The sequence below is a fragment of the Gekko japonicus genome, unplaced genomic scaffold (genome assembly GCF_001447785.1).
Source record: "Gekko japonicus isolate JY-2015 unplaced genomic scaffold, Gekko_japonicus_V1.1 scaffold2919, whole genome shotgun sequence".
Lineage (NCBI taxonomy): Eukaryota > Metazoa > Chordata > Lepidosauria > Squamata > Gekkonidae > Gekko > Gekko japonicus.
Genome location: NW_015165330.1, coordinates 126,831 through 139,763, shown reverse-complemented (window position 1 = coordinate 139,763; position 12,933 = coordinate 126,831). Strand labels below are relative to the sequence as shown.

Sequence of the window (12,933 nt, the reverse complement as noted above, 5' to 3'; positions counted from 1 at the left end):
GTGTGTGGCCTTATGACACACTTCCGGTGATGTCAGGGGGTGTGACCTTATGACACACTTCCGGTGATGTCAGGGGGTGTGGCATATGCTAATGAGTTATGCTAATGAGTTCCCCTAGCTCTTTTTCTACAAAACGACCCCTGGGGGTAGCCATGTTGGTCTGAAGCAACAGAACAAAGTTTGAGTCCAGGGGGGCACCTCTAAGACCAACAAAGTTTAATTCTGTGTATACGCTTTCATGTGCATACATACTTCTTCAGACCCTGAGAGAGGGGAGTCACATTTCCAAACCCTGCCCCCGCATTAAAGAAAAGTCCAGGCAGACAGAAAAGCCACACAGCAGAGAAAGGGTCTGAGAATACAGCCTCTCTCCCTGAAGGGCTAGTTTTCTATTGGGAAGGGAGATTAGTACCATCCACTCTTTTAGTTGTATGTATACTGTCTAATTGGGTAGCTATCAAAGCTTCCGACTTGGAGGAGGAGAAGCTATTAGGGTTGCCATGTCGCCCTTGGCCACCCTCCAAAGCACCCATTTCCCCCAGGGGAACTGATCTCTGTAGTCTAGAGATTGGCTGTATTTCCGGGGGATCCCCAGGTCCTGCTCGGAGGCCGGCATCCCTAGGAGCTATGCAAAGTCGGGACCTGCCCATATTGATCTTGGCGGTGGATGAATACAGCAACCTGTACCCACCTGGTGTTTGCTCTCCTGTGTTTGTTACCTGGCAATAAGTCCCAGTTGATTTTCCCAGTAGAGGAAGAGCTTTTCCTAGACGACCTGCAGGTCAGGCTGCTGAGGATCTCGATACCTTCCTCTAGATTTCAGTGCTTTCCTGTCTTAACATTTCCTATTTTACGCCCCACTAATCACTCTTATCAAAGAACTTGGGTCCAACAAAGAAGAAGAGGAGGAGGAGGAGGTTGGATTTATACCCCACCCTTCACTCGGAGTCTCAGAGTGGTTTACAATCTTCTTTCCCTTCCCCTCCCCACAAACAGACACCCTGTGAGGTGGGTGGGGCTGAGAGAGCTCTTTCAAGGACTGCCCTTTCAAGGACAGCTTACCGGATATACTTCCTTAGTAGTAGCAAATCTAAATTTAATTTTAGGTGCAATTTGTGGATAGCCCTGCTAGTGTCACCCTTTGTAGAGGGAGTTGTATGCAGACAGGAAAATCCCTCTACAGACTGTCTAATGTCATGCGGCTCCTCTTTACAGCAGTGGTTCAGCTACGGACCCACTACACGGGAATGTTGTGGAAGGTGTGTCTGGCAACTGTCAGAGATTATGATATAGCTAGTGGATATCCTGTTTTAGGGTTTGGAACCAGAGCAGATTGGGTTTCTTCCAGTTCTGTGACTCTAAGACAGACTGAAGATGTAGATAAACAGGATGTGCTTCGGAAGCAACCGGAAAGACCTGGGATTGTGCCATGGCAGACAAGGTAAACAAACCAAAACCAGGGAGCAAGGAAGCAATGCAGAGGACAGCCAGTGTTTTCATTACCAAAATCTCAAAGGAGAAATTTGGATAGAGATATATCAAAGGGCAGCCAACCCCAAGGCCGCCGGCGGCGGCCGGGACCGTTGGGAGCGGGGTGTGTGGTCTTATGAAACACTTCCGGTGATGTCAGGGGGTGTGACCTTATGAAACACTTCCGGTGATGTCAGGGGGTGTGACCTTATGAAACACTTCCGGTGATGTCAGGGGGTGTGACCTTATGACACACTTCCGGTGATGTCAGGGGGTGTGGCATATGCTAATGAGTTATGCTAATGAGTTCCCCTAGCTCTTTTTCTACAAAACGACCCCTGGGGGTAGCCATGTTGGTCTGAAGCAACAGAACAAAGTTTGAGTCCAGGGGGGCACCTCTAAGACCAACAAAGTTTAATTCTGTGTATACGCTTTCATGTGCATACATACTTCTTCAGACCCTGAGAGAGGGGAGTCACATTTCCAAACCCTGCCCCCGCATTAAAGAAAAGTCCAGGCAGACAGAAAAGCCACACAGCAGAGAAAGGGTCTGAGAATACAGCCTCTCTCCCTGAAGGGCTAGTTTTCTATTGGGAAGGGAGATTTGTACCGCCCACTCTTTTAGTTGTATGTGTACGGTCTAATTGGGTAGCTATCAAAGCTTCCGACTTGGAGGAGGAGAAGCTATTAGGGTTGCCATGTCGCCCTTGGCCACCCTCCAAAGCACCCATTTCCCCCAGGGGAACTGATCTCTGTAGTCTAGAGATTGGCTGTATTTCCGGGGGATCCCCAGGTCCTGCTCGGAGGCCGGCATCCCTAGGAGCTATGCAAAGTCGGGACCTGCCCATATTGATCTTGGCGGTGGATGAATACAGCAACCTGTACCCACCTGGTGTTTGCTCTCCTGTGTTTGTTACCTGGCAATAAGTCCCAGTTGATTTTCCCAGTAGAGGAAGAGCTTTTCCTAGACGACCTGCAGGTCAGGCTGCTGAGGATCTCGATACCTTCCTCTAGATTTCAGTGCTTTCCTGTCTTAACATTTCCTATTTTACGCCCCACTAATCACTCTTATCAAAGAACTTGGGTCCAACAAAGAAGAAGAGGAGGAGGAGGAGGTTGGATTTATACCCCACCCTTCACTCGGAGTCTCAGAATGGTTTACAATCTCCTTTCCCTTCCCCTCCCCACAAACAGACACCCTGTGAGGTAGGTGGGGCTGAGAGAGCTCTTTCAAGGACTGCCCTTTCAAGGACAGCTTACCGGATATACTTCCTTAGTAGTAGCAAATCTAAATTTAATTTTAGGTGCAATTTGTGGATAGCCCTGCTAGTGTCACCCTTTGCAGAGGGAGCTGTATGCAGACAGGAAAATCCCTCTACAGACTGTCTAATGTCATGCGGCTCCTCTTTACAGCAGTGGGTCAGCTACGGACCCACCTACACGGGAATGTTGTGGAAGGTGTGTCTGGCAACTGTCAGAGATTATGATATAGCTAGTGGATATCCTGTTTTAGGGTTTGGAACCAGAGCAGATTGGGTTTCTTCCAGTTCTGTGACTCTAAGACAGACTGAAGATGTAGATAAACAGGATGTGCTTCGGAAGCAACCGGCAACATTACTGGATAAACGCTGTTTGGGAAAGACCTGGGATTGTGCCAGGGAAGACAAGGTAAACAAACCAAAATCAGGGAGCAAGGAAGCAATGCAGAGGACAGTCAATGTTTTCATTACCAAAATCTCAAAGGAGAAATTTGGATAGAGATATATCAAAGGGCAGCCAACCCAGTCAGTAGGGTCGCCAGCTACAGGTTGGGAAATTCCTGCAGGTATCAGGGTGGATCCTGTTTGGGGAGGGGAGGGACCTGAGCAATGCTCCCTCTAAGCTGTCGTGTCCGGTGAGCAAAAATTCTACTTTGTGAGCTACCGGCATTAAAGTTGTGAGCGAGGGATTTGGCTCCTGCATAAATTAGTCTGCTCTGGAGCCCTCCTTCCTGAGCTAAGACAAAAATGTGTGAGCCAGAGGCTAAAAAACTGTGAGCTAGCTCACACTAACTCAGCTTAGAGGGAACATTGGACCTGAGCACGGTATGTGCTGTGCCTGTAAAGTGCTGTCAAGTTCCCCCGCAGTGTCTTCAGCCACGCCCCCAACGTCAGTAACGTCGCACGTCACTTCTGGTGACGGGCTGCTGGCGGGCGCGCGCTTTGCACGCGCACACGACCAACAACAACTCCCGGACCGCGGCGAGGCTCCCCCACCGCGAGGGGTAAGTCCACTTGGCAACCCTAGACTCACCCCGTGCCAGATTTGTGCATTCCCAGAGCTGGCAGCAATGTTCCCTCTAAGCTGAGTTAGTGTGAGATAGCTCACAGTTTTAAAGCCTCCAGTTCACACATTTTTGTCTTAGCTCAGGAAGGGTGGCTCCAGAGCAAATTAATTTTTGCAGTGGCCAAATTGCTCATTCATAAATGCCAGTAGCTCACAAAGTGGAATTTTTGTTCACAGGACCCGACAGCTTAGAGAGAGCATTGGCAGCCCTGCTTCAATGGAAGGACCTATCATATTGCCCAGTAGTCTGACCCGTAAATTTAGCAACATTTAAGCCATTAATGCTTTTCCTCCTCCTCCTTTCTTACCAACCTCCAAGAAAATAGCTTGGCTGATAGCCAGGCAAGAGGACAGAATGACAGGATGACAGGATTTCATAGAGCACGGTGTTGGATATATATGCCCATCTGAATTTAGTTTGGTGTAGTGGTTAAGTATGCCGACTCTAATCTGGGAGGACCGGGTTTGATTCCCCTCCCCACTCCTCCACACGCAGCTGCTGGGTGACCTTGGGTGAGTCACAAATTCTCTCAGAGCTGTTCTCTCAAGAGCAGTTCTCTCAGAGCTCCCTCAGCCCCACCTACCTCACAGGGTGTCTGTTGTGGGGAGAGGAAGGGAAGGAGATTGTAAGCCGCTCTGAGACTCCAAGTGAGGGGAGGGGAATAAATCCAATCTTTTCTTCTTCTTCTTCATAGCATATAGGGTTGCCAGTCTCCAGGTTGAGACTGGAGATCCCTCAGAATTACAACTGATCTCCGGACAACAGAGATCCGTTTCCCTGGAGAAAATGGCTGCTTTGGAGAGTGGACTCTGTGGCCTTGCTCCCTGCTGAGGGTATTCCGTCCCCCAACTCCCACCCAAACTGGAGTCAGCAGCCCTAATAGCACATTAAAATGTTTGGTGTAGTGGTTAAGTGCGCGGACTCTAATCTGGGAGAACCGGGTTTGATTCCCCACTCCTCCACTTGCACCTGGCTGGATGACCTTGGGCAAGCCGTAGCTCTGATAAGAGCTGTTCTTGAAAAAGAGCAGTTTCTGTCAAGAGCTCTCTCAGCCCCACCCACCTCACAGGGTGTCTGTTGTGGGGAGGGGAAGGGAAAGAAGTCTGTAAGCCGCTCTGAGACACCTTTGGGTAGTGAAGGGCGGGGTATAAATCCAATCTCTTCTCTTCTTCTTCTTATACTATTTGCATATCATACTATTTATATAGTTTAAAGGGCTTTATTGAGGGAAAACCTGACATTATCATATGACAAACAGAGAAAGAAGGGGACCCTCAAACAGATATCTGAGACACACACCCATAGACCTTTATTGGCATTACAGCACAAAAGAGATCTGAGACCTCGATCATCTCTGAATTTTGTCTAACTAGAATGTCGGATGTCACCTCATGCATGAACCAGGCCTTGGAGGAAAACTGTGAATGGACAGGAAACTGCTGAACTAAAGAAAGCAGAAGCTCACATATTGATCTGTAATAGCCAAGTCTTTCGCCGTAGGTCTGTGTTAAGGGAATTCACACCACCACCACCACCCTTTCCCGCCAAAATTCAGGCCCATCTTCTCATGTCAGCCATTGCCTGAGCAGGTATGATGGAAAGATTAGGATTTCTGTCTCTGGTTGACACGTGTTCACAGTCACATACCAGAGTCCACCAAGGGAGCTTCACCAATGAGCCAAGATTTGAATCTGAGGCTTCTGCATAGAACTATTTAGCTCTTCTACTGCCCTTGTCTACAGTGGGAGGATTTCTGGACTGGTGCTGATTCTCTCTGTTTACACAAGGACTCTGCAAATTGGTACTCTCTCACTACATCAGTTCCTCTCTGGGCATTTTTCTTTTTTGTAATGGTCCCTGTGCCCCCTCTGGATTCCAGTGCCCTCCTCCCAGTATTCGCCATCCCTTTTTTTGGATTGTTGACAAGAGTGCCCTGGGTAACAGGAAATCTTTCTCCTCCCATGTATTGTGTGGGGCAGGAAATCTCCCACAATGGAGTCCAGGGACAGCAGGATGTGCCTTGTTCTTGAAGTGGGGGTGGGTGGTGTGACCGAGAAGAATTCCTTCAGGCAAAGAGTCTTGACTGTGGCACCGATATGGGGGGCTCCGTGGGTGGGGGACATCCAGGGGTCATTCCTTCACCAGGGTCTTCCTGACCGCTGACCTTGGGTTCCACACCCTGCTCCAGACAAGGGGAAGACCGCTTCTGGAACTGAAAGAAAGGAGGGGAAGAGGGTCTCCAAAACAGGATGAAACATCTGCTGCTGCTGACTCTGATTACATTTGCTCGAGGTAAGTATTGGTAGGATGACAGGTGGGTTGGCGTGGATCCTTTGTGGCTGTCGGTTAACCAGACCAACTTTTCGACCAGTTTCTCCAGCCGTATCTTGGCACAGGGGTGTGAGCGGCGGGAATCAGCCAGGAAAAACTTTACATAGCCCCATAGCAAGGGGGAGAACGTTGCCACATGCACATTGATTTGGATCAAGCCGCCAGCTGAGAAGTTGGTAGCCTTGCTTGCCATCTTTGGGGTAAGGCCTGTGTTGATGCATGCGTTAGCAGTGTCCGTCTGGGCTTGCCGAAAAGCCATGGGTGCGCAAAGTGTTTGCTAGATGGCTTACGTGTGACTATGTGCCTGTGTGAAGGGGTGGGGGTGGAACTAATGAATTCAGGAACAGGTGGCAGTGGGATGGTGCAACAGAATAATTGTGTTTAATACGGATTGTATGCAAATAGGTGTCAGACATAAGACAGCACACGCATTGGTTTGCATGTGAACAGAACCAGTTCTCCCAAGTTCTTCCTTGTCCCACTGCCTGAGGTTATGAGGAGGGGCCATGGCTCAGTGGGGGAGCATCTGCTTAGCATGCAGAAGGTCCCGGGTTCAATCCCCCGGCATCGCCAGTCAAAACGACCAAGCAGTAGGTGATGGGGAAGACCTCTGTGTGAGAACCTGGAGAGTTGCTGCCAGTCTGAATAGACAATACTGACCTTGATGGATGGATGGTCTGGTTCAGTGTAAGGCAACTTCATGTGTTTATGAAGTTCCTTGAGCTGTGGACGCCAGAGGTTCAGCCTGGCACCTTCTGTACACAAAGCAGATGCTCTGCTACTAAGCTGTGGTCTTCCCCTTCCCCTGACCTCTCAGCCTGGGCCAAAACAAACATCAGGAGATCTGTGAATGGGCCTCCTTGGTGTTTTTTAAAAGGGGAAACTGCTTGGTCTGCCGGTTGGTTATCAGCACTACCGAGGGGGGGGGGTCAAGTCAAGCAAAGAGACGGCACCCTCCCCCCCCATCTTTCCCAGAATAACGACCCAAGACAGTAGCTTTTGATCAGCAAAACTGTGCAAAAGGAATCCAGTCCCCCAGTTCTTAGCTGAATCTGGCCCCTTCACGGCTACCATTGCCCTTTTAAAAATGCTGTGAAGATCACGTATTCCTGAAGGGCAGCAAAGAAGGTGTTCACTTTGCATCTGGGCTATATAATGTGGAAGCCCGGGAGGTCCCCAAGACCAAACGATCCTTCGTACTCACTCATCTATCCCTGCATGTAGACAATGAGCACATGGTGAGATGGATAGGCTTGGTCCCTTCTTCCTTGGTATGCTTGTTTTCTAGGCACAGGGCCTTTTTTCCTTGTTTCTTGGGTTACCAACATCCAGGGGGTGGCTGCAGCTCTCCGGGAATTATAACGGATCTCCCGATTACAACCCCCTCAGTGTTCCCTCCTTCCTAACCATTGTTTTAATTGCTGTTTTAAAATGTATTTTAAACTCTGTTTGTTTTAATGATGTGTGTATGTGTTTTTTTGGGGGTACTGATTTTACCGGCTTTAACTTCTGATTGTATCACGGATGTTCTAAATCGTTAGCCACCTCGGCAGCCCTTGTAAGGTCAGAAAGGTGGGTTACAAAATAGGTAACTAGGAGATCAGCACCCTTAGAGGAAATGGCAGATGGTGTTGCCAGCCTCCAGGTGGTGCCTGGAGTTCCCCCACTATTACAACTGATCTCCAGGCCACAGAGATCAGTTCACCTGGAGGAAATGGCTGCTTTGGAAGGTGGACTCTGTGGCTTTCTACCCCATTGAAGCCCCGCCCCTCCCAAGCCCCGCCCCCTCAGGCTCCACCCCCAGAATCTCCAGGTATTTCCCAACGCAGAGCTGGCAACCCTAGGGCAGACGGCCTGACATCACACCTCGGCTGAACTCTCTCTCCAACTGCCCCCCTTCCCCTGGATTCATTGCCAAATCTCCAGGAATTTCCCAAGCCAGAGTTGGGAACCCTACTTGTTTGGCAAGGATGTCTGCGAGGGCCAGGCGTTATAGACTGAGCTAGTTCTTCTATAACAGCCTCAGTCTTTCTATCTCTCTTCTAGGTCTTTCTTGCTCACGAGATCCCTGCAAGAATGGAGGAAGCTGCTTGAGCAATCCCAGCGGGAACTTCACCTGCCTGTAAGCCTGCAACAAGATTCCAATTCTTCATTAGCATTACGACTGTTTCAGTTGGGGGACAGGCCTGGTAGGGCAGGCAGATGATCAACAGGTGCAGATTTCTCTCCTTCACTGCATCCACCTACACTGACTAAGGCTGCATGTCGTTTTTTATTTATTAACACATTTATACCCTGCCTATCCTCATGGTTCGAGGTGGCTTTATAATACTAGTTAAAAATATTTTCAGTTAAAGCCAAAAATAAAATGGCAGACCCCAATATCTCTCAGAGATCCAGTGTGGTGTAGTGATTAAGAGCGGTAGACTCTAATCTGGGAGAACCCGTTTGGATTCCCCACTCCTCCACATGCAGCCAGCTGGGTGACCTTGGGTGAGTCACAAGTTCTCTCAGAGCTGTTCTCTCACGAGCAGTTCTCTCAGAGCTCTCTCGGCCCCACCTACCTCACAGGGTGTCTGTTGCGGGGAGAGGAAGGGAAAGGTGATTGTAAGCCACTCCAAGACTCCTTCGGGTAGTGAAGGGTGGGGTATAAATCCAATATCATCTTCTTCTTCCCCTTCCCTCCCCTTAAAAGATGCCTGCCATTCAAACCCACTCCAAAACCTGATAAATGAGCAGGCCTCCCAGCATCTCCTGAAGATCTCCAAAGAGGAGGCCCCTCCCTCCTTGCCCGTTCCCTAGAGCTGCAGCCATGATGCTTCTTCTTCCTTCTTCTTCTTCTTCCTTCTTCTTCCTTCTTCTTCTTCTTCCTTCTTCTTCCTCTTCTTCCTCTTCTTCTTCCTCCTCTTCTTCCTCCTCTTCCTCTTCTTCCCCTTCTTCTTCCCCTTCTTCTTCCTCTTCCCCTTCTTCTTCCCCTTCTTTTTCTCCTTCCCCTTCTTCTTCCTCTTCTTCTTCCTCTTCCTCTTCCTCTTCTTCCTCCTCTTCCTCTCTCTTCCTCTTCCTCCTCCTCTTCCTCTTCCTCCTCTTCTTCCTCCTCCTCTTCCTCTTCCTCTTCTTCCTCTTCTTCTTCTTCTTCTTCCCCTTCCCTCCCCTTAAAAGATGCCTGCCATTCAAACCCCCTCCAAACCCCTGACAAATGAGCAGGCCTCCCAGCATCTCCTGAAGATCTCCAAAGAGGAGGTCCCTCCCTCCTTGCCTCTTCAGGGGGCCCGTTCCCTAGAGCCGCAGCCATGATGGAAAAGGCCCAGGGTCTGGTTGATGCTGGTGGGGTAGCCTGATGACTGGAGAGCAGGGGCGGATTAAGGCTCACTGGTGCCCTAAGCACTGACCAATCTTGGTGCCCCCCCTCCTTTCCACACTGACCCCCCTGGTCCCAGGGCCGGCTCACTCACTAGGCGAACTAGGCGATCGCCTAGAGCAGGCTGGCCCTTAGGGGCACGAAAATGCACCCGGCCCCGTACTCTGGGAGTTTCTTGATTATTTGTGTTTTTCATTCTTCCTAAAATGCATTTATTTTTATTTTTGAAAAGTGGTGGGCGCCGGGGGGGGGGGAGAAGGGATCCTTGCCTAGGGTGCAAAATAAGCTAAGGCTGGCCCTGCCCAGTCCATTTTAGTTGTTGACCTGTCTGACCAGATATACAATGCAGGTTGCAGCAATACAAAAATGTATTCATATGATAACACAATATACTGTACAATCTAAGCTTTTCGCCCTTTCCCCAACTTTGTGGTGCCCCCTTTGGCCCTGGTGCCCTAAGCACGTCCTTAGTCTGCTTAATGGTTAATCTGCCCCTGCTGGAGAGGGCATATTAGACGGACACATGGAAGAGAATGGCCCTTCAAATATGTGGGTCCCAGGTCATGAGCGACATCTCCTGAATCTGCACTCATCGTTCAACTGGGGTGGGAGACTGTTCCAGGGATTCAACTGGTACAGTATCTCCATTTTGGCATCTTATGGCTACGCCGGTTGATTTTCTGCCCATCACACAGCCGCATGAATCCCACATATCCGGGAGAAGTGAGCAGGACGTTCACACCAGGGACTGTGAGACTTCCAGGAAACAGCATTGTTTTAAACAATGAGTTAGTCGGCCTGTTACTTCAGTAGTTTTCTTGCTGTGTTCATTTGAGGTTTCTTTTTTCCAGGGCTCAGTCCTTGTGGCGTCCAGCCAGGTTTTTCACCCTTTCCTTTTCTGTTGTTTTTGGGTTTTGCCTTATTAGATGCCTTCCCGGCTACATGGGAGACCTGTGCCAACTTGTGGACCCCTGCATCCCTGGGCGTTGCCAGAACATGGGTACCTGCTCCCTCAAGATCCTTCAAACCTCCAGCCCCCCGGCCTACACTTGCGTGTGCCCTCCTGGGTTCACCGGGGAGGAATGCCAGGCGGTGATTGGAGACCCATGCTTCCCTTCACCCTGCCAACACGGAGGAAGTTGCCAGCCACTCTCTGTAAACCAGTACCACTGCCGGTGCCCTACTGGATGGACAGGTAGGCCAGGAGAAAAGCACAGATTCCTGGCTAATGTGAACACACATTGAAGCTGCCTTGAGTGACAGTTTGGTGTAGTGGTTAGGAGTGCAGGCTCTAATCTTGGAGAACCAGGTTTGATTCCCCCACTCCTCCACATGCAGCTGCTGGTGTGACCTTGGGTCAGTCACAAGTTCTCTCAGAGCTGTTCCCTCAGGAACTGTTCTCGAGAGAGAGCTTTCTCAGCTCACCTCCCTCACAGGGTCTGTTGTGGGAAGGGGAAGGGGAAGAAGATTGTAAGCCACTCTGCGACTCCTTCGGGTAGTGAAGGGCGGGGTATAAATCCAATCTCCTCCTCCTCCTCCTCTCCCTCCTCCTTCTTCAGACCTTTGGTCCATCACGGTCTGTCTTTCACCTACTGCCTGGTCCTTTAACTAGACATGCTGGAGATTGAACTTGGGACCTTCTGCGCGCCAAGCAGATGCCCTACCTCTCTCAGCCATTTGTGAACGGGATGTGCAGTGTAATATGGGACAGGCAGAGTTCTGGGACTCTGGGTGTTTCAGGATAGAAAAAAAAGGTATTTTTCATGCAACCTCTGGGGTCTCATCCATTGAGGTCCAAACTAAATGTTCAGGTTTTTAAAGAGCGTATCAGCAGTCCTTGCTCCAAAAGGAGTGTTCTGACCACGTGGAATGGCAGAAACAGGGAAATATCTCTTCCCCAGGGTTGCCAACCCCGGGTTGGGAAATTTTTGGAGATTCCGGATGTAGAGCCTGGGGAGGGCGAGGTTTGGGGAGTGACGGGAGCTGAGCAGAGTACAAATGTCATAGAACCCGCCCTCCAAAGCAGCCATTTTCTCCAGGGAAACCCAGTGGCAGATTTAGGACAGGGGCTGGATCCACCCCATTGTCTCCAGGTTCGGTATATTTCCAGGAAAGAACTGCCAGCTCCGAGACTTCTGCCAAGCTCATCCCTGTGCCAACGGGGGCACCTGCCTCAACACCTACCCATACATCATCTGCCAGTGCCGGCCGGGGTTCGAGGGGCACACCTGCCAACACGATATCAACGAATGTTTCCGGAATCCGAGTCCCTGTCTGAATGGTGGCCGTTGCCTCAACAACATCGGCTCCTTCCGTTGCCTCTGCCCAGCTGGTTCCACCGGTCTGCTCTGCCAGTACCATCTGGGGCCGTGCACCTCTGAGGTCTGCCACCACGGGAGCACCTGCCAAGAAGTTGGGGAAGGATATCACGGTTGCCTGTGCCCCCCAGGTAAGCAGCTAGATATTATAGCCCCAGAACTGGGTTAGTGGTGTTGGAAAATTCGGTAAAAGTAGTTAGATATTCAGAGCTTGCAGTGGATCTTTGTTCACTGGAGAGGAGGCATATTCTTTCTATGTAAAAATCTTTATTTATAAAGGGAAGGGTCCATGGGAAATCTACAAAACAACAGACACTGAAGACTACATCCTTAGTGTTACAAGTACAACAACAGTCTGACTGACCACACGGCTGGTAATGAAGACCTTTCTTCTTGACCCTAGAAGGAAATCACCTGAATACATTAACCAATGATTGTAAGTAAATAGGCTCCAGTTTCCCAGGCTTTCTCCCCATTGGCTTTCTACCAGGTTACCTTCCAGGTCAGTCTAAACAATAGCACACAAGGTAAACACATTAACCCTATAATGACTGAATTTGGGATACTCCTGGAGACTGGGGATGGAGCCTGGGAAAGGCAGGGACCTCAGTGGGGTATGGTGCCATTGAGGTCGCTGTCCTGCCCAGGCTCCACCCCTAAATCTGCAGGAGTTTCCCAACCTGGAGCTTGCAGGCCTAATCCTGCCCCTCAGGGGCCAGGGAGGAGTTGGCAACTCTACAAGTGACGGCGTCCAAGATGCTGGCAACATTTGCTGGGTCTTCCCTTGCTCCCAGCGTGGACAGCCAAGCCTCTCTCCCCCCCCCCCCCCCCGCCGTTCCAGCTGCTGCCTTTTATTTGTTTGCACTTTTCTACTGTCACGGAGAGATGTCAGGGATTTCTGGCACTCTGGCCAAAAAGATGGCCTCTCCCCGAATGACAGGAAACTGGAGAATATCCCTGACTGACTCTCTGCAGCAGTTTCCCCCCCAATAGAAATAACTGCCGTACAAAGCTCCAGTTTGGATCCAGGATCATGTGCGGGGAGAACAGATTCAGCTTCTTCTTGTCCCGGTGATGGTTTCACCGCGTGAGACTGACTCTGTCCCTTGTGCTATTATTAGTCTCGGAAG

The 12,933-nt window shown here is 50.1% G+C and overlaps 1 protein-coding gene across 1 annotated transcript in view; it reads right to left on the bottom strand.

The window, feature by feature from the left end:
• LOC107109836 (complement C4-B-like) overlaps positions 1-6,386 on the bottom strand; it is a gene marked incomplete at its 3' end in the record, with an annotated part of 70,630 nt that extends 64,244 nt beyond the window's left edge. The window contains exon 1 of the mRNA XM_015410548.1: positions 6,157-6,386. Coding sequence (XP_015266034.1) covers positions 6,157-6,386 — 230 coding nt within the window. The remainder of the gene's footprint in view (positions 1-6,156) is intronic.
• Positions 6,387-12,933: the final 6,547 nt, after the last annotated feature.